The sequence below is a fragment of the Oncorhynchus mykiss genome, chromosome 19 (assembly GCF_057628025.1).
Source record: "Oncorhynchus mykiss isolate SJ-2025 chromosome 19, ASM5762802v1, whole genome shotgun sequence".
Taxonomy (NCBI): domain Eukaryota; kingdom Metazoa; phylum Chordata; class Actinopteri; order Salmoniformes; family Salmonidae; genus Oncorhynchus; species Oncorhynchus mykiss.
The window spans coordinates 46,587,794-46,606,088 of NC_143040.1; the positions used below are offsets into that span (position 1 = coordinate 46,587,794).

The window sequence follows — 18,295 nt, forward strand, 5'->3', positions numbered from 1 at the left end:
TCTTACTTGATGAATATGGATGCTGTTGTAGGCATGCCAGTTCTTTCATATTTAATAAATAGGCTTGTTTCGGTGGACTGCACTTGGGGTGAGGATCTGTTTATCGTTCTATCTATCCAAGATCATAACATCAAAACATTATTTATTCATTTTATACAAATATTACCTTGGTAAAAAAAAAGCTCATCAGTTACTTATTCTGTTCAGTGCTCTGCTTATCTACACTTTTAAACACATGCATTGATTTCATTTCCACATGTGACAATGTGTTGGAATCATCCAGTGTGTGTTGTTCATAGCAGCCCAAAGGCCATGGTGCACCCAGTACCTTCTCCAGGTTAGAAGGCCTGAAGCAAAAACATGTCCAAGACAATCCAGTTGCTTCTCAGTTCAGAGTTGTGTGGGAAAGGACTAAATGCTTTCATAGCATATGTATTGAACCAGTTTTGATTAACTGTTAAAAACTGAAACACAGTGAGGTGCATCTTATGAAACCAATCTTGCTCAATCTATTGTGAAAGCACATTTAAAGCATTACGCAAAAGGTGTCCTTCAGGGGTGTGAATTGGGGCCTTTACATTTGTTTATTATTAGTAGTAATTCCCAATGGAAATCAAATAGACTCACTTTTGCTCTACAGTTTTGCCCCTATGATTGTGGTTTCAGCCCTATTTGTTTTTATTGTTTCTCCTTCAGGGTGTGTGATTAAGGAGATGGCACAGGAAATATGATAGTGTCATGTTTATTTAGCCTCAATGACTACTGCTAATGTGAAAATCTCAGTATGTGAATATTTGAGCAGCTTCCAAAGTGTCTCTTCCCCTCACTCTGGTACTGCCATCCTCCCGACATGTAGTGTTATCATACCCTTCTCCACTCAGAAATGATTTTTCAGACTAGCATAATAATTCAGTTTAGCCAAAATGAACAGGGGTTCATATGTTCATAGCAAGACAACAATGTTTGAAAACAGGGGCAGAATGATGAGGAAAGCAGGCCTAGGCTAGCATTCATTATGTAATGTAAAAACAAAGAGTAACAACAAGAGGGCTATGGCTTGGGGTAGGGTGACAGCAGCATATGATTCATGGCTAGTTGTGCCCTTTTGTGTTTCTTCCTTGTGGTTGACCCCTCCAATGCTCTCAGCCAGTGTTATTTTAGACCAACTTGTTCTTTCTCTGTTTCAAGAGCACAGGCAGTGTCATCTGAAATCTGTAATGTCTTGTCCTTTTAACAAAATATGAAACAATAGTTCACCACACACAAACTGGCAGTCATGAAAGGAACACGTATTTCTTCTATTCTGATGTGTAATTGTCAATTCAAAGGCATCCCAAACTTATTTGCTACCATTAAATATAAATACATTATTGAAATTGCAGACGGAATGAGTACAGAATTATGCAAATGCTATAGTTCATGTTGGCATATAGCCATTATATCACAGCTATCAATAATAATCGAAATGCCTATTTTAGAAAATGATTTACTCAATAACAATAAATAATGCATTATGGTTATTGCAATGGTTATTGATTTATGCAAATCCAATCACCCAAATGTATGAGTTCCACAATTGAAATATCAATTTCTTCTTGGAAACAGACATTAACTAGACAGGCCACGTAGGTCTATACAAAGAAAACAGGTTCAACTGAATCATTTATTTCACAACTTCAATGTCGTGCTGCTGCTTCACACTGCCTCAATGACTGACCTCTCCCTCTGCTTAAAGAGAATCCAGAATGGTGGGGTTTGGAATTTCTATTCTTAATCATGGAAAACAGCAGCTGTAGCCAGCTGTGTGGCACAAGTGGTCTCCCCATATGCTGCTCCACTGTTTCATCCCATCTTAATGTCTATTGACTGGGAATTGTTACTACTGTAACCTATAACAAGCTTCTTGGCATTTGCCATAGGCCTCTGTAAATTCGATGTGCAATCGAACTAGTAGCCTATCCATGTACCACCTGGAATTAAACGTGTTATCATTATAATCAATCAACCAATCAATTAATCAATGCTAGAATCTGCTTAATTTCCCAGAGAATAGGATCAATAGAACAATGTTCTGGGAACTTGCAGCATCAAGATGTCAACTAAGATGTCATTTTAACAATAAGGAAGCAATGACTTCACAGTCTTTAATTGACAGGCTGTTTATTTCAGTCGTTGTACTTTAACCTGGTATTTGACATCTGTTGGAAACAGAGTTGTGAGTAGCCCAGTGGAGGCTGGTGGGAGGAGCTATAGGAGGTCAGGCTCATTGTAAAGGCTGGAATGGAATTATTGGAACAGAGTCAAACATGTGGTTTCCATATGTTTGATACTGGTCGATTCATTCCATTCCAGCCTTTACAATTAGCCTGTCCTCCTATAGCTCATCTCACTAGCCTCCTCTGCTGTAGCCTATTGTCCGGCTGACCCGCATTGTCGAGCTGCCCTCCTCTTCCTCCCTACATGGGCGTCGGGCAAGGATGCCGCGTGCGGGACTCCCCTCTCCTCACCATTCCATGAATGGGCACGCCTCTTGTCAATGGTGCGAGAGCTACCAAATAAGGAGAAGGTAGCGCACACTGTCAGAGTATAAACTGGCGCGTCCTCACAGCTCCTTGCCCCTGGTTGTACCCTCAAGGTCCAGCGCACGGTGCTGATCTGGTGAGTAGCGCTAGTTTCATCAGCTCTTCCTCTTGAGTCAAGAGTGAGAAATTACACGTGTTTTGGAATTACCTCGGAGGACTACAATTATGCTAACCCGACTGGAAAGATTCTGAATGGAATGCTCCCGTCCGCAACTAACCAACTTAGTGTACGGTGAAAAATGTGTATCTTTGACGCAATTCCAGTGACACTGGAATTGCGTCAAAGATACACATTTTTCACCGTACACTAATTCTACGTTTTTCGGGCCGCATACATTTTTATTTTTCAATTGTTATTGTCCCGCGTTTGACACGTGGTTATTGTATACAGACCGTGGATAATAGATGGAGACATGGTGTGCCAAGTAACAAATTCTGATGTAGTAGTAGGCTAGTACATTACCACAATGTGAGCTGCATTAACAAGTCAAAATAAGTCAAAATTGGTTGGCATGAAGCATTTGTACAAAAAGTCACTAACCATTAACATTCTGAATTACAACCACAAATACTTGCTAAACTAGGGTCCTCTATAAAATGGATTGACTGAAGAGTAAATCATGTCAAATCAGTATATGATAGTTGCATCCACCCATTCAACTGATGTGATTCAACTAACAAACCTGCAGTAAACATTGTTCTAAAATATAAAGCCCATATATAGCCTAGCATTAACACTTTCATTTCAGTTGCCGTATATGCATAATTCATAGCTCAGTTGATTGGAGCATGGTGCATTGATTGTGTCACACAGTCCAAGCTTAAAATCGTGTGCAAAATGACCATATTATTTTACTGTTACAGTCAAAGCTGACACCATGTGCGACGATGAGGAGACGACCGCTTTGGTGTGTGACAACGGCTCTGGCCTGGTAAAGGCTGGCTTCGCCGGAGATGATGCACCGCGCGCTGTCTTCCCATCCATCGTGGGTCGCCCACGTCACCAGGTAGAGTACTTCACCTAAAGCCGCTGTGTGAAAACCAAATAAATAGAGTCAATAAAAAGTGGTTAGGTTATTATTGTCTGTAAAATCACATCACGTTGGAACCTTGGAGAGCCATGTGTAAATTCCACTCAGAGGCCATATGATAGGGTATCATACTCATACGCCACATTGATTCAGACCTGTCCTTGTGTCTTCTCAGGGCGTCATGGTCGGTATGGGTCAGAAAGATTCCTACGTTGGTGACGAGGCCCAGAGCAAGAGGGGTATCCTGACCCTGAAGTACCCCATTGAGCATGGCATCATCACCAACTGGGACGACATGGAGAAGATCTGGCATCACACCTTCTACAACGAGTTGCGCGTGGCACCTGAGGAGCACCCCACTCTGCTGACAGAGGCTCCCCTCAACCCCAAAGCCAACAGAGAGAAGATGACCCAGATCATGTTTGAGACCTTCAACGTCCCCGCCATGTACGTGGCCATCCAGGCGGTGCTGTCCCTTTACGCATCTGGACGTACCACAGGTATGATGGATAGATAAGTAGTCTTCAGCCATGACATCCTGAAAGGTCTTGTTCAATGCTAACATGTATCACCACACTTTTTCAGGTATTGTCCTGGACTCTGGTGATGGCGTGACCCACAACGTGCCCATCTATGAGGGTTATGCTCTGCCCCATGCCATCATGCGTCTGGATCTGGCCGGTCGCGACCTCACAGACTACCTCATGAAGATCCTGACCGAGCGTGGCTACTCTTTCGTAACTACTGGTACGCACCGGACATGGGCAATATTAACCGCATGAGGAATGACAAAAAGCACGATATTTGGCAAAAAAATGATATGCCATTGGGGCCTCCCAAGTGGTGCAGTGGTCTGTGCCACTAGAGATTCTGGGTTTGAGTCCAGGATTTGTCGCAGCCGGACGTGACCAGGAGACCCATGGGGCGGTGCACAATTGGCCCAGCGTCGTCCAGGTTAGGGTAGGATTTGGCCGGCAGGGATGTCCTTGTCGCATCGCACACTAGCGACTCCTGTGTCGGGCCGGGCTCTGTTCCCGCTGACATGGTCTCCAGGTGTATGGGTTGTCCTCCGATACATTGTTGCGGCAGGCTTCCGGGTTAAGTGGGCATTGTGTCAAGAAGCAGTGCGGCTTGGTTGGGCTCTCGACCTTCGCCTCTCCCGAGTCCGTACCAGTTGGATACCACAAAATTGGGGAGAAAAAGGGGTACATTTTTTTTGTTAAACAAAATCATAAAAGTAAAATGAAGTGCCACAAATATATTTTCCAGTAACAATCAAATGCATCACTTGAAACCCAACAGCTGAACGTGAGATAGTTCGTGACATCAAGGAGAAGCTGTGCTACGTGGCTCTAGACTTCGAGAACGAGATGGCCACCGCTGCCTCCTCCTCATCCCTGGAGAAGAGCTACGAGTTGCCCGACGGACAGGTCATCACCATCGGTAACGAGAGGTTCCGTTGTCCCGAGACGCTCTTCCAGCCCTCCTTCATTGGTGCGTATTACTGATCTCCCCAGCCGGTGTTATATTGCACACGGTTATCTTAAATTGAGATAATCATTGTGTAGTAACGTACGTGCTGTGGATTAGTTTAGACTTTGTTAAAGTCATCTATGTGATGTAGGGTAACAGAGCATATGCCTGCGGGTATTTTCACAAAGCAGAATCACTTAATTATCCTGATATCCAGATAGGCTTGACTAAACCCATATTCAGTTTGAGCTTTCATTCATATGTGTATTATGTTTAAATCAAAGGTCTTTCTGTGTGTTAATATAAAGTTTGCTGGTTTAGCTGACTAACTTATTGATGCTGCTTTTGAAATACAACCCCAGCATGTGAAGCATGAGCTGTGAATGCTTGTTGAAATACCTACCATAACAAGAGCTTGCAGCTGGTGCTGAGGAGCTGTCCATTTCAGCACCTGTTCACAGCCAACGCTCTAGAGGTCAACTGCCCAACTACTATATTTTCACAGTTGAGGGTCATAACCAGCATAGCCTATTTCTCCAGAGAGGGCTGGCTTAGATGGAAAGATAACATCATTGAGGCATCACTACAGACCTGGGTTCGATCCCAGGCTGTGTCACAGCCGGCCATGACCGGGAGGCCCATGAGGCGGCGCACAATTGACCCAGCGTCGTTTGGGTTAGAGGAGGGTTTGGCTGGCTGAGATGTCCCATCACGCTCTAGTGACTCCTTGTGGCGAATCTGACACCTGCAAGCTGACTTTGATTGCCAGCTGGACGGTGTTTCCTCTGACACATTGGTGCAGCTGGCTTCCGGGTTAAGCGAGCAGTGTGTAAAGAAGCAGTGCGGCTTGGCAGGGTCGTGTTTCGGGGGACACATGGCTCTCAACCTTGGCCTCTCGCAAGTCCGTAAAGGAATTGCAGCGATGGACAAGACTGATAACATCATTGTCCTTTGGTAAACAGGTATGGAATCTGCTGGCATTCACGAAACTACCTACAACAGCATCATGAAGTGTGACATTGACATCCGTAAGGACCTGTATGCCAACAACGTTCTGTCTGGTGGTACCACCATGTACCCTGGAATTGCTGACCGTATGCAGAAGGAGATCACAGCTTTGGCCCCTAGCACCATGAAGATTAAGGTAATGTTGATTTAGGCATGCGGTTTTAGGATTGTTCTTTATTTTCAATGTTCTATTGCAATGTATTTCCTAAACGGTTTAGTGCTATGGGGCACAACTTTGAAACCCAAAAATGTAACAAAAGCCAGCTATTTTCCTGCCCATTTGAGAGAATGGTCTATTATGCACATAAGAACAGAAAATGTTTTTCACTTTTTAAAACACCTTGCTATTAGGCCACTAACCAATGGCAGTATCACTTGTTTGTAGATCATCGCTCCCCCTGAGAGGAAGTATTCTGTGTGGATCGGCGGATCCATCCTGGCCTCCCTCTCCACCTTCCAGCAGATGTGGATCAGCAAGCAGGAATATGACGAGGCTGGCCCCTCCATCGTGCACCGGAAGTGCTTCTAATCATCATGGCCCCTCATCCACCTTCTCCTCCGCCCCACAGTTACCTCTGCTCCGTCTGCGCTCAACGTAACTTACAGCCCAGGCTCAGGCCCAGGCAGCCTTTCATGTATTGTTGTCATTGACCAGTTTATTTACACTCAAGTGCAATTTATATGTGGATATGTATAGGTTCATAAATAAACGAGACCTGGGACTTGCAACACACCTTTTTGTGTCTCATTATGGCTTGTGATAGATACACTTTAGTTATCCTTATAAGGATAGCCTATATGTTTTAGAGGTCACTTATAAATCATGTAGGGTGAGCATTTTCCTTAATCACAATCGCTTATTGCTTAAACCTATAGGCCTATATGACTCTTCAATGACAAAGGTGTCAGGAATTGCACTGTAAAATACCTTGTTCTGTACAGGTGAGCCAGTGGGGAGCATACATAAATCAAAAGCATCAAAGAAAAGACAGAAATTGACACTGCATAAATTAAGGACTTGGATTGGTGTGCTTTTTCCTTGTGTTTCATGGACGTTGTGACTTGTGTATTGGTATGCAGTGTTTGCATTCCTGATGACCTCAAAGCCACCTATGTCTCTATTATTCAAGATCATGTGCTGAGCTTCCCCTCTGCCTCCCCCTCTATTACTTACACACACACACACACACGCCTTCTTGTCTATCACATCACGTGATGATTCATTGGAAGGTTATAAAAGATTTCACGTTATGAAAGATTACAGCAGGGAGAGCTAAGGCATCTGATGATCCATTAAACATGCCTGTTCATTGGATAAAAACACAGTCCCATGATCCCTCACACTAATCCATGCACCTTAGATCAGGTAATAGATTCAATCTGCAAAGGTACATTCTGTGTGTAAATATCGGTTCTCTTCCACAGCAAGGGTCAAAATCTAAATATTTTACAGAACATACATGAGGCATTTTAGTAGCCTCATTAAACAATTCACTTATTGGGTATAAGCCTATCCTGCATTGTAATGCATGACATTTGGGGGGAAATAAGATTAATATTTGTATTTTATATTTTTTAATATTGATGTGAATATACAGTACAATAAAAGCTACTTAAGTTCAAGTTATTATTAGGCCTACCACTTCTTTGAAATAATCTGAGATATCATTGACAAATATTTTTGTGGTTGCATCTAAAAATAGTCTAATGTTAAGTCATGTGTACACACTCCCTGCACTGTAGTTGAATTGATCATATCTAAGGGCGAAACAGGCCTGTTTTGATGCCTTTTTTAAACCCCCAAACACAGGCAGGCAAACTCATAAAGCTATTAGCAACTCAGATGGTACTTTCACTTAGTCACAGTGTATCCACAGCAATATCTTTGCCCTGTGATGGAAACAATAGCTATCCCAGTGGGGAAAACCTGGTTGAAAAGACGTATTTTTACTGACCAGAATATTACGTATTTTTCTGAACATGACCAGTTGGTCATAATTGTGACCTCTATCTGACAAGATGATCATAATTCTGAGCACTATATTATGTGCTATATTATGTAGCCTACTGGTCATAGTTAAGACCTCATCATAACCTGGTAATGACCACCTGACTACTGTAAAAAGTAATGCCGAGGATAAAGTTGAATATTGAAAATATGGTTCGTTATATTTCTATTTGTTTCCATAGTCACCAATACAAGTTTAAATCTGCAAAATATTCTTACATTTAAAATAGATCAAGCAATGGCAAAAACAAATCTGCATCACAATTGTTGCACATCTGCAAACAGTCATTGTTTCATAATTCACCCACAGACATTACATTTATAGAAAGACTGGGACACACTTTATATGAAGTCAGATTGTTTTATTTTATTAATGATTAATAAGAGTGGTGTGATGGGTCAGATCTCAGTGAAGAGAATCAGCGAATTACAAATGTATAAGATTACATTTTTTTTTGAAAAGGACATTCGTGAAGAAACGTTGTGAACTCAGCTGGCTAAAGGTATTGTCAATGATTCTCCATGGTACTAGTTGAAGACGATTGTGGCAGTTATAGCTTAGATGTCTTCAAAAAGGAGCAACCTGCTCATATGCACACAGTACCAGTCAAACGTTTGGACAGACCTACTCATTCAAGGGTTTTTCTTTATTTTGACTATTTTCAACATTGTAGAATAATAGTGAAGACATCAAAGCTATGAAATAAAACACATGGAATCATGTGCTGTCCCTTGTTTAAAGTAAATTTGAATAATTTATTTCCTTCTTAATGCATTTGAGACAATCAGTTGTGACAAGAGGGTAGGGGTCCTATACAGAAGAGAGCCCTATTTGGTAAAAGACCAAGTCCATATTATGGCAAGAACAGCTCAAATGACAATAATGACAATAATGACAACAATCTCTAAATGGTAAAGTTTTGCTTAATCCTAATCCTAATGTTGTAATATTCAAAAGTTCTGTATAAACAAAGCGCTCTATAATCCTTAGGACATTGTTCGGGACAAGGATTCCCCCAAGAAAGGTAAATGCAAAAATGTAAATGATGTGTAAAGAGGCATTAAAAAGAAGAATAAAATGTAATTTGTGCAACAAACATTAGAAATGGAAATGGCAAATCTCTTCCTCTTCTCTGCAACCTAAAGGGGTTCATCGGCTGCACCTGAGCACATGTGTGAGTTTGATTGAGTGACAGGGAGAATGAGCAAGAGAGAAGTGGGAGAAACTTTACATGACTCACCAAGGGAGGTGTCTGTTGAACCAGGACACAAGGGTTTTGCACCTAAAACAAAGGTGAGTTAAAATAAGATATTATTTGCTTTACAAACTTACTGTATATTATTAGAAGCCTTGCTATTTTATTTGGATCTACTTACACTACACTCTTAGTAAAGAGTTCCAAAGCGGTTCTTTGGCTGTCCCCATGAGAGAACCATTTTTGGTTCCATATAGAACCCTCTGTAGAAAGTTTTTACCTGGAATCAAAAAGGGATCTATATTTGACCAAAAAGGGTTCTTCAAAGGGTAATCCTATGGGGACAGACAATAAACTGGTTTACATTCTAGATAGCACCTTTTTTTCCTGAGTGTATGATCAGCCACTATGGGCAGCTGAATAGCATGTCTCTTGGGGAATCCAGTTTCAGTGAGACCTAATGCAGAGAAAAAAACAAATGATCATCAGCATAACTAGTACAAACCTAGCTCTTACAAAGCTGGCTAGTAGGAACCAAAACACATTAAAGATCAGAGTATGAAACAGAAAAAAATTAAACATTTGCACATAAAACTTGACTATGGATTTGAGGAGTTGTGGTTCTGCGCTTTCCTTTCCCTGGGATGTGGCAGAATAGGTCACTGGTAACTGAGTGGGTGGCCAAGCACTGCTGTAGAGGCCATGCATCAGGACATTTACATGTATCCAGTACTCTAAAGACTGAGACGAATCATCATTGACCATTACCTAAGGTCTTCACTAAGTTAGACTTAGCCTAGCAAGTACATTGACTATGTTGCCCCTCAGCAACCTAGCAGTATGGAAGACATACGGAGAGGGAGGCTATTTACAGGCTATTTACATTTCTTAGTCAGCCAGCTGGATAACTTATGTACTCCTTCCCTTTGTTCCCTCCTCCATCCTGCCACCTTCCCTTTGTTCCCTCCTCCATCCTGCCATCCAATCTAGAAGATTCCTGCAAAAAAGAGAATCAAGAATTGAAAAAGGCAGTTGAGAGTTGTAAAGTTAGAGGGAGAGCAGGGATAGGCTAAATGTATCATATGGTCAAATCTCAAATACACACAATACAAGGATCACTGATGAATGGAGAAAAACTTCATATCCATATTGGGGGGGGGGTACAAGTTTCAGGAATTAGGCTAGCTCATAATGTCTCTCTCACACACACGCAGAGCGAGACAGAGAGAACAGACATACACACATGAACTAAAATGATATCAAAATGTCAAAACTTTTGCTAGCTACAACAGGTAAAAATGTAAACTAACCATGACAATAGAAGATTAGCCAGAGTGCTAACACTAACATTAGCCAGCTAGCTAGCTACCAAAACCTTCCTTGACATTCTTCTCCCCGACAAACCACTGCTTTACTTACAAAAATAAAACATGAATGCAGGAGAACCAGGGACCATCACGTAGCAGTCAAATATTTTTTGTTGTTCTCCAGCACTGTTGTTGTGTAGCCTAGCGGGCTCTTTGTCCCAATGTGCCATATGCAAGCAGTGCCTGCACGCAGAGATCTATTGCTGTTTGAGGCACAGATTCCATTCCAAGTTTTAGCTGGAACTGTTATGCCTACCTCCTTATTTAGCTACTGAAATGTTTATAAAATGACTGCAGGCACTATGTTAATTACTTAAAAGCTTTAAGGGAAAAGATATACATTTCATTTTCTCAGGGTAAAATCAAATAAATACATTAAAGGGTCAAATTCAGGTGCGATAATTGTTGTAAATCCTAGTGGGTTGTAGTAGGATATTGAAATAAAATAGACTTACATTTGATTTGATAAATTCTGGAAAGAACTGTAGTTAGTCATAATAGAACATTAAAATTGCATTCAGTGGAACAGAAGAAAATGTGCAACACAATAAACAGTGCAATTAATATCAACAAAATAGTATTATTAGAATCCAACGCACAGCACACACCAGATATCATTCATTAAATAACCATTATTTCAACTTGAGCTTTAATGACCTAGTAGATTCTATGAATTGGAGGTGACATATCAGCATTCTTAGTTTTTAAAAATGGGCATTTGATCACCTGCAGAATAAAAACCTTGCCCTAATCCTGAAAAAGTGAATCTGGGTGGAAAAAGTGAAGAGGACTCGGACCGAGTACCATTAGTCGTAGCCCATAGTAATATGATTCTGCAAGGCTCTGGATAATATGAATCCCCCGAGTCCAAGTTCATGCTGAGTCCCCAGAATCTCAAACAGAATAGGCCCAAGCCCAGAGTGTTGACTGGGTACAGTATGCCAACCAGACCATAACCCGCATTGGTGAGTGCTGCCAGCTGTTGTTTGCCAAGTATGCAAAGCTGAATCATGCAAAACCAGCTGAAAAAAAGAGCATTAACCAAATGTTGTATAATTGTAATGGTTCTTGTGTCTTATATGCAATGTGTGCATGACCCACAAACACTATGCAAATGTTTATATAGACTGGTGTCTATTAATTGAGTAGCATTTAGATAACTGGTCAGTAGTTCAATTTCAACCAAAAAACAGATATCAACCAAAACAATACATATTTTATTGATTTCTGGTTGTGATCTGGTTATAAGAAGTCCCGACCAGATTTCAACCAGTAAAAGACGTCTTTATCACGTTTTATGCCCACTGGGTTACTAGGAGCACTGAGACTGTCACGATTACAGTTTTTAAAAAAGCAACAGGTAGGCCTATCTGCCTTAAAAGTGGCTCCGAAAAAATGGCTCTGAATATCTGGACGCCATGTCTTGACCTGCGGTTTTAGGACACGGCACATTCACAACTCTACCTCTGTCACACTGAGCGCGCGCAACCTGACACAATTCGATCTGGCTCAGTAATTTTGATGTGTTATAAACTGGAAACACACAAAGTGCATTGAGGTTATCACCAATCGTGTTATCACAGATTAATCTTGCGCGCTGTCCCTGGGTTCCATTCGTCGAATATTGAAAATGAGAAATCCTGGTATTTTGGCGGAGCTCCACCAACCTGTCTGCGCGTGACGTAGGGAGGGGACTACTTAAAGGCGGATTAATGCTGGCAAGACATTAAATCCAACCACCCTCCATCCAGACACAGTGCGCGACCCATCAACCTGATCTGAAGATCGAAAATAGGAGGGCTTATAGTAATCAGCCCTTCAGCCCCACAAGACAACGAGAAAGTGTGGCAGCGTCATACCAGTGCTTGGGCAGAAGCACAGACCAATATTGCACAGCGCTGGAGAGAGGAGGGCGGGACAGCTGCGGGCTTGTGATCAATGCATTTGCCAGATAACCTCGGAGCCTCTGGAGAGTGATAACGACCAAAAACCCGGGGAAATATTTTCCACATATTCGGCAGAGGTTCGTACAGAGTGCCGTGGGCTCTCGCCTCCTCCGGATGAACAATAATGGGGGAATGGACCATACTAGAGAGGCTCCTGGAGGCTGCTGTCCAGCAGCACTCTACTATGATAGGAAGGTAAGAGCAAAATGCCAACTGGATTTGCAATAACTAGGTATGCATGTTTTAATGGCTGTTGTTGGGGCTAGATAGGTGGCTGTGCCATGCACTAACTGAGAAGCAGAGACTGGGCGCTATTGCCTGTTACGCTTACTTTACCAAACAAACGCTTGCAAAACATTTCAAAACACAATACAGATGAATACCAATGAGTAAATACTTCAGAGTACACAGAAATATATAACAATGGCGCACTGACATAAATTATAAAAGCATAATACACATAGCATCCGGACCAACCCCCGTGCTAAGAGCGAGCAGAGCGTGATCCCAGCAAAGAGCGTTCGTTTCAGCACTGGACAGCTCCCAAACACGCGCCTGTTTAGAGACTCTGTACTCAATCTCCAGCCATTTTCACAGAATTAACATAATTTACTGACTCTATACTCATACATTGTTTGTTTGTTTGTTTTTAGGATCCTACTAACTGTGGTGGTGATCTTCCGGATTCTAATCGTAGCAATAGTTGGAGAGACAGTATATGATGACGAGCAAACCATGTTTGTTTGTAATACCTTACAACCAGGCTGCAACCAGGCTTGCTACGACAAGGCATTCCCAATTTCACACATTCGATTTTGGGTTTTCCAGATCATAATGGTTTGCACCCCGAGTCTTTGTTTTATCACATACTCGGTGCATCAGTCGGCGAAACAGAAGGAGCGACGGTACTCCACCGTCTTTCTGACCCTGGATAAGGATCAAGATTCAATGAAACGAGACGACAGCAAAAAGATTAAAAACACCATTGTGAATGGAGTACTTCAGAACACAGAGAACTCCACCAAAGAAGCCGAACCCGACTGTTTGGAAGTCAAAGATATCCCCAATTCAGCCATGAGAACTACTGGAAAGTCTAAAAAGAGTCGACAAGAGGGTATCTCGAGATTTTACATAATTCAAGTAGTTTTCAGAAACGCGCTGGAAATAGGGTTTTTAGTGGGTCAATATTTCTTGTACGGATTCAATGTCCCATCGGTGTACGAGTGTGATCGTTACCCCTGCATAAAAGATGTAGAGTGTTATGTTTCCAGACCAACGGAGAAGACCGTGTTTCTAGTCTTCATGTTCGCGGTCAGTGGCTTTTGTGTGTTGCTGAATCTGGCAGAACTCAATCATTTGGGGTGGAAGAAAATCAAAACGGCAGTGCGAGGAGTTCAGGCGAGGCGGAAGTCCATTTATGAAATCAGAAATAAGGACTTGCCTAGAATGAGTGTGCCTAATTTCGGTCGCACTCAATCCAGTGACTCTGCTTATGTGTAGCACATGGAGAGAGTTCCGGATGGGACAATGTGCGATGTGTAAAGATTGAACCAAGATGAGCACTGGATGATGACAGCTCCCAACGCCACATCCGTTTCATGACTTAAAAGCGTGGGCCGATTTTTTATTTGTTTATCTTTTAAGGACTCCAATGGCAAGCGTGGATTACACGTTTGTTAATTTATTTATGACATTGCACTGATGCAACTTTTTAGTAACGTTTATACTATGTAAAGCGCTAAATATAGATCATGTCGACGTGTTCACGCATTTACTCTTTGTGGGCTGATCTACTGTACTTGAAGAGAGTAGGGTATATTAAAATTGCACTAAGAGGTGAACACCCGGGAGCCAAACCTAACCCGATGCGTGACAGTGTTTAAAAAAAATAATTCAACCGATTGTTGACACCAATCTATTTAAGCGACACAATACACCGGTTGACTATACGTTGGAGGGGAAATATTCTCCAGATTTATATAGGCATATGCCTAAATATATAAATACATTTTGACTATGGATCGACCTAATTGAAAACATTAGCATCATTCATATTTTTGTTGCCTGTGTTCGCACCACTGACCTTAACGTATGTAATCATTCCATTGCTATATAGCTGACTTGCAAAACAGTATCTGGTGGATTTGCTGCAAACGCTAACGTCTGTGACTTCCTTAATTTATAATACACCAAAGCGCCCACTGCTTTCATTTGTGAAAAGTGTTTTCTTGCTTTCGTGTAATTAAGTGCCATACTTGTACATAGACATATATATATATGTATACATAGAAATAAATAAATATATAATATTATTCATCATGAAAGCTAATTCCCTGCTTGAATTATGCTAAATGCCGCCCTATTTTTTGCTTTAACTTGTGATTTAAATGGATATATTACATTTGTCTCTAGCTCCCTTTCTATTTGGCAAATGACTGGGAAATGAATAAAGTGCTAGTCTTTTTTATATACTGGAAGAAAATGTTTCTCCACAATCATAATTGATCTCAACTCAAATAGCACAAATTGACCTTTTTAACAAACTAAGAATGGGCAATAAGTATCTGCTCAGGTGCTAGGGTTTTTTCACAGAATGGTTTTCAATGTAACCAAAATAAACCAGAAAAAAAACACCCTTTTCTGTCGAAAAATAAAAGTGGGATTCATGTACACCAGAAACGTGTGAGGTGCAATACTTTTCTGTCTGAAAGATGAACTGGAATGTTAGAAGTATCCTATAGCTGCCCTGTCTAACCATGGCTTGGTTCAGTGAAAATGGCAATGTGTGCCACACACACAAGCCTATGTCGTTCCATCCCATGAGAAAACCCCTATGAGCTCTTCCTTTGATGTTGTCAGTGTCTGTTAACATGTGCTGTAATGCATTTCAATGGGGATGATGCTTCCATGACAAACATCAATACTGCATGTCCCATAACATTGACCAGACGCAGCCGTAATGTGAAATGCATTCTAACATTCATGTACTGTCCCTTCCCAGTCATAGCTGACCTGACCATGACTGTTCACATGGCTGCTATACTGTTACTGACTTTGTGACCTTGACCAGGAAGCTATTGGACAGACACCGTACAGAACAGGGATGATTAAAACCTGATCTTCATTGATAGAGGACTTTTTTGTCCACCCCTTCTTCCCTCTTTTCAAGGAAGTGAGCAAAGGAGCGGCTCTGGCTGAAGGGAAGGTCGTGTGAGCCTCATGAAGGTCACCAAGAAAAAGAGAAAGAGAAAAAAGAGAAAGTGCTGTACGCCCACACTCCAGAGAGAGAGAGGGAGGGGGGAGAGAAACAGAGAGAGAGGAGGATTCCAGGCTGACCATCCAGGATGATCTGAGGGATTGTAGGATGCAAGACTCTGCCTCTGCCAGGATGACTTGGCAAAGCCCAGAGAAATCGAAGAGCAGCGCACACTGACACATCCATCTCAAACTCAGCAGGGACGTGAAAATTGTCTGTAACTCAAGAAAAGTGCAGTTTACCTACTTGGCCTCTCTCCTCTCTATTTATCTCTCTATTTGTCTCTCCCTTCCCTATCTCTGAAAATGTTTACTGACCAAATGACTGTACAGGCCATCCTGTCCAATTCCACACAGTTGTTTTCAACGCTTGTAAATCTCTTGGGTTTTCTTTCATTGAGAATTCCCAGTTATTATACAAGGCTGTTGTGTAAGGGATCCTACAAACAAAGACTATATTTTCACTGTATATTACTGTATATTTACTGTACATTTACTAAAGAGCCACTTGCTCTGATGCTGTGCTTGTGGTTTCCCTGCAATATTCATCCTGGTAATTTCACGGCTACTTCTAAAATGCCCAAATTATTGGGTTATGTATGAATGCAATTATGCATGCTGTGTTGCATTTTCCATGTGAGCGTTGGGAGGCTTGGTTTAATATTACGTTGTACCTGTGCTGCTCTTTATTTCCTCTGTGCTCAGCTCGCTAGAGCCAGGCTAAAAAGGAAGAGGGCTTCTGACCAGAGAGATAGCTGGAGATAGATGTAAGCGACTCTCCCAGTTCTATGCCATTTATCGTGTGCTCGCTTCAGCCCCCACTCTTGACAACAGTAGATACATCTGAGCAAGGACTGCAGCTATTTCAAGGATCCAGGACAAATGCTCAGGAAAACCACACATTTCAGCTGATTGTAGGTGCTTAAATATACAGGGAAGGAATTTTAGAGGACCATTTTAGCCCTGAATCTCTCGGTCTTTGTCTAGAGAAACACCTCTGAATTAGAGAGAATCATCTCCCTGAGACTGTTATGGTCCGGGAGAGAGGAGAGGTGGTCAGTGCCCTGTCCTCATAAAATATCAAGCTCATTTTATTACCATCCATTACTGCGTCAGTGTAATTTCATCCTTCCTGTTCAACACTTTAATAAGGCTTTGCCGATAAAAAAAAATGCACTGGTTACCATAAAAAAAGCAATTATCTTTTTCTCAACAACAAACCAAACCAAGCCTCCAACCCTTGACGGTTTTTATTTAATGCGCTGGTTCCGTATATATGTACTGTAAAGCGGAATGACTTTGAAAGACATACTGTGAATTAAATCCATTTTCTCACCAAGAGGAGAATACATTTGCTAAGGGTGTGCTGTAATTTTGTTCTCTTATGTCCCGACTCTCCTTGTTATCCTTCTTTCCTCTACAGGAGAAGTTTAAGAAGGCCATGTAGAAAAAACTCAGAGCTGGTTCTTTTTCAAACGCTGAGTCTTAATTTTCTCTACTTGCTGTCTAGAAATATGAAGTCATGTGCTACATCCAAAGAGGTTTTCATGTGGAAGAAGATCCAAACAACGTCAACGTTGTATGACTCGGGCTCACAACTGAAATCCCGCAGAAGCACTCTTACACCTTATCATCAGCACAGCTGTAAATTCTTCTAGATACTATACAAGTGGGAAAGCCAAATAAATACGACATGAATATTGTGTGTGCATATGTCTTGCACATTTGAAAGGGTGAGAGGGTCACCTTGGGAGACGGTCCAAGACCATCACATTTAATTATAAGGAATTATATTTCAGTCAATTCATTAATTACTGTTGCTTATAATTGACCAATGTATTCATGTATTATGCATTAATAAGCCTAATACTAAATAAATCATTCCTCCTTGACCCTGGTTTAATCCAATGACAGTTTAGTTCCAGGTCATAGACCGTTGGCAAGACCACTGGGAGACAGACGGTGGTTTACAAAGTGGGATACCAGCAGTGTATTATTTCTGGTTGGTGAGCGAGTCCCATGAGAGAAAACTATTTGTCAGATATATTTGATGCACTGTTTAACCATAGCGAGGGACATTGCATCAAGTGCCTTGTTAACATACAGTACATCAATACAGATACAGTATACTGTTTTCATTGGTCTGGGCTTTGATAGGAATACATCAAATGTCATTTAATTGGTCACGTGCGCCGAATACAACTGGTGTAGACTATACCATGGCATGCTTACTTACAAAAGCCCTTCCAAATGATGCAGAGTTCAAAAATAATAAAATAGTAACACAAGAGGAATAAAATAAAATAGACAAGAATGGAGCTATATACAGGGAGTACCAGTACCAGATCAATGTGGCGCTGTATACAGGGAGTACTAGTACCAGATCAATGTGGAGCTGTATACAGGGAGTACCAGTACCAGATCAATGT

General features: G+C 41.5%; 2 protein-coding genes across 2 annotated transcripts; both read left to right on the plus strand.

Moving 5' to 3' along the window:
• The first annotated feature begins 2,411 nt into the window (after positions 1-2,411).
• On the plus strand, positions 2,412-6,823 carry LOC110497758 (actin alpha cardiac muscle 1). Its single transcript, XM_021574102.3, has 7 exons — positions 2,412-2,658; positions 3,447-3,589; positions 3,789-4,113; positions 4,199-4,360; positions 4,916-5,107; positions 6,049-6,230; positions 6,480-6,823. The coding sequence occupies exons 2-7, from the start codon at positions 3,461-3,463 to the stop codon at positions 6,621-6,623; spliced, it is 1,134 nt and encodes a 377-aa protein (XP_021429777.1). The 5' UTR covers positions 2,412-2,658; positions 3,447-3,460; the 3' UTR covers positions 6,624-6,823.
• Positions 6,824-12,269: 5,446 nt separating this feature from the next.
• Positions 12,270-17,222, plus strand: LOC110497759 (gap junction delta-2 protein-like). Its single transcript, XM_021574103.3, has 2 exons — positions 12,270-12,806; positions 13,265-17,222. The coding sequence occupies exons 1-2, from the start codon at positions 12,736-12,738 to the stop codon at positions 14,109-14,111; spliced, it is 918 nt and encodes a 305-aa protein (XP_021429778.1). The 5' UTR covers positions 12,270-12,735; the 3' UTR covers positions 14,112-17,222.
• Positions 17,223-18,295: the final 1,073 nt, after the last annotated feature.

Bases quoted from the DNA above. Each gene is read 5' to 3' on its own strand.
- LOC110497759 (XM_021574103.3), top strand. From the start codon at position 12,736: ATGGGGGAATGGACCATACTAGAGAGGCTCCTGGAGGCTGCTGTCCAG. The intron at 12,807-13,264 runs GTAAGAGCAAAA...GTTTGTTTTTAG, and splicing joins CACTCTACTATGATAGGAAG to GATCCTACTAACTGTGGTGG.
- LOC110497758 (XM_021574102.3), top strand. From the start codon at position 3,461: ATGTGCGACGATGAGGAGACGACCGCTTTGGTGTGTGACAACGGCTCT. The intron at 4,114-4,198 runs GTATGATGGATA...ACACTTTTTCAG, and splicing joins CGCATCTGGACGTACCACAG to GTATTGTCCTGGACTCTGGT. The intron at 4,361-4,915 runs GTACGCACCGGA...GAAACCCAACAG, and splicing joins CTACTCTTTCGTAACTACTG to CTGAACGTGAGATAGTTCGT.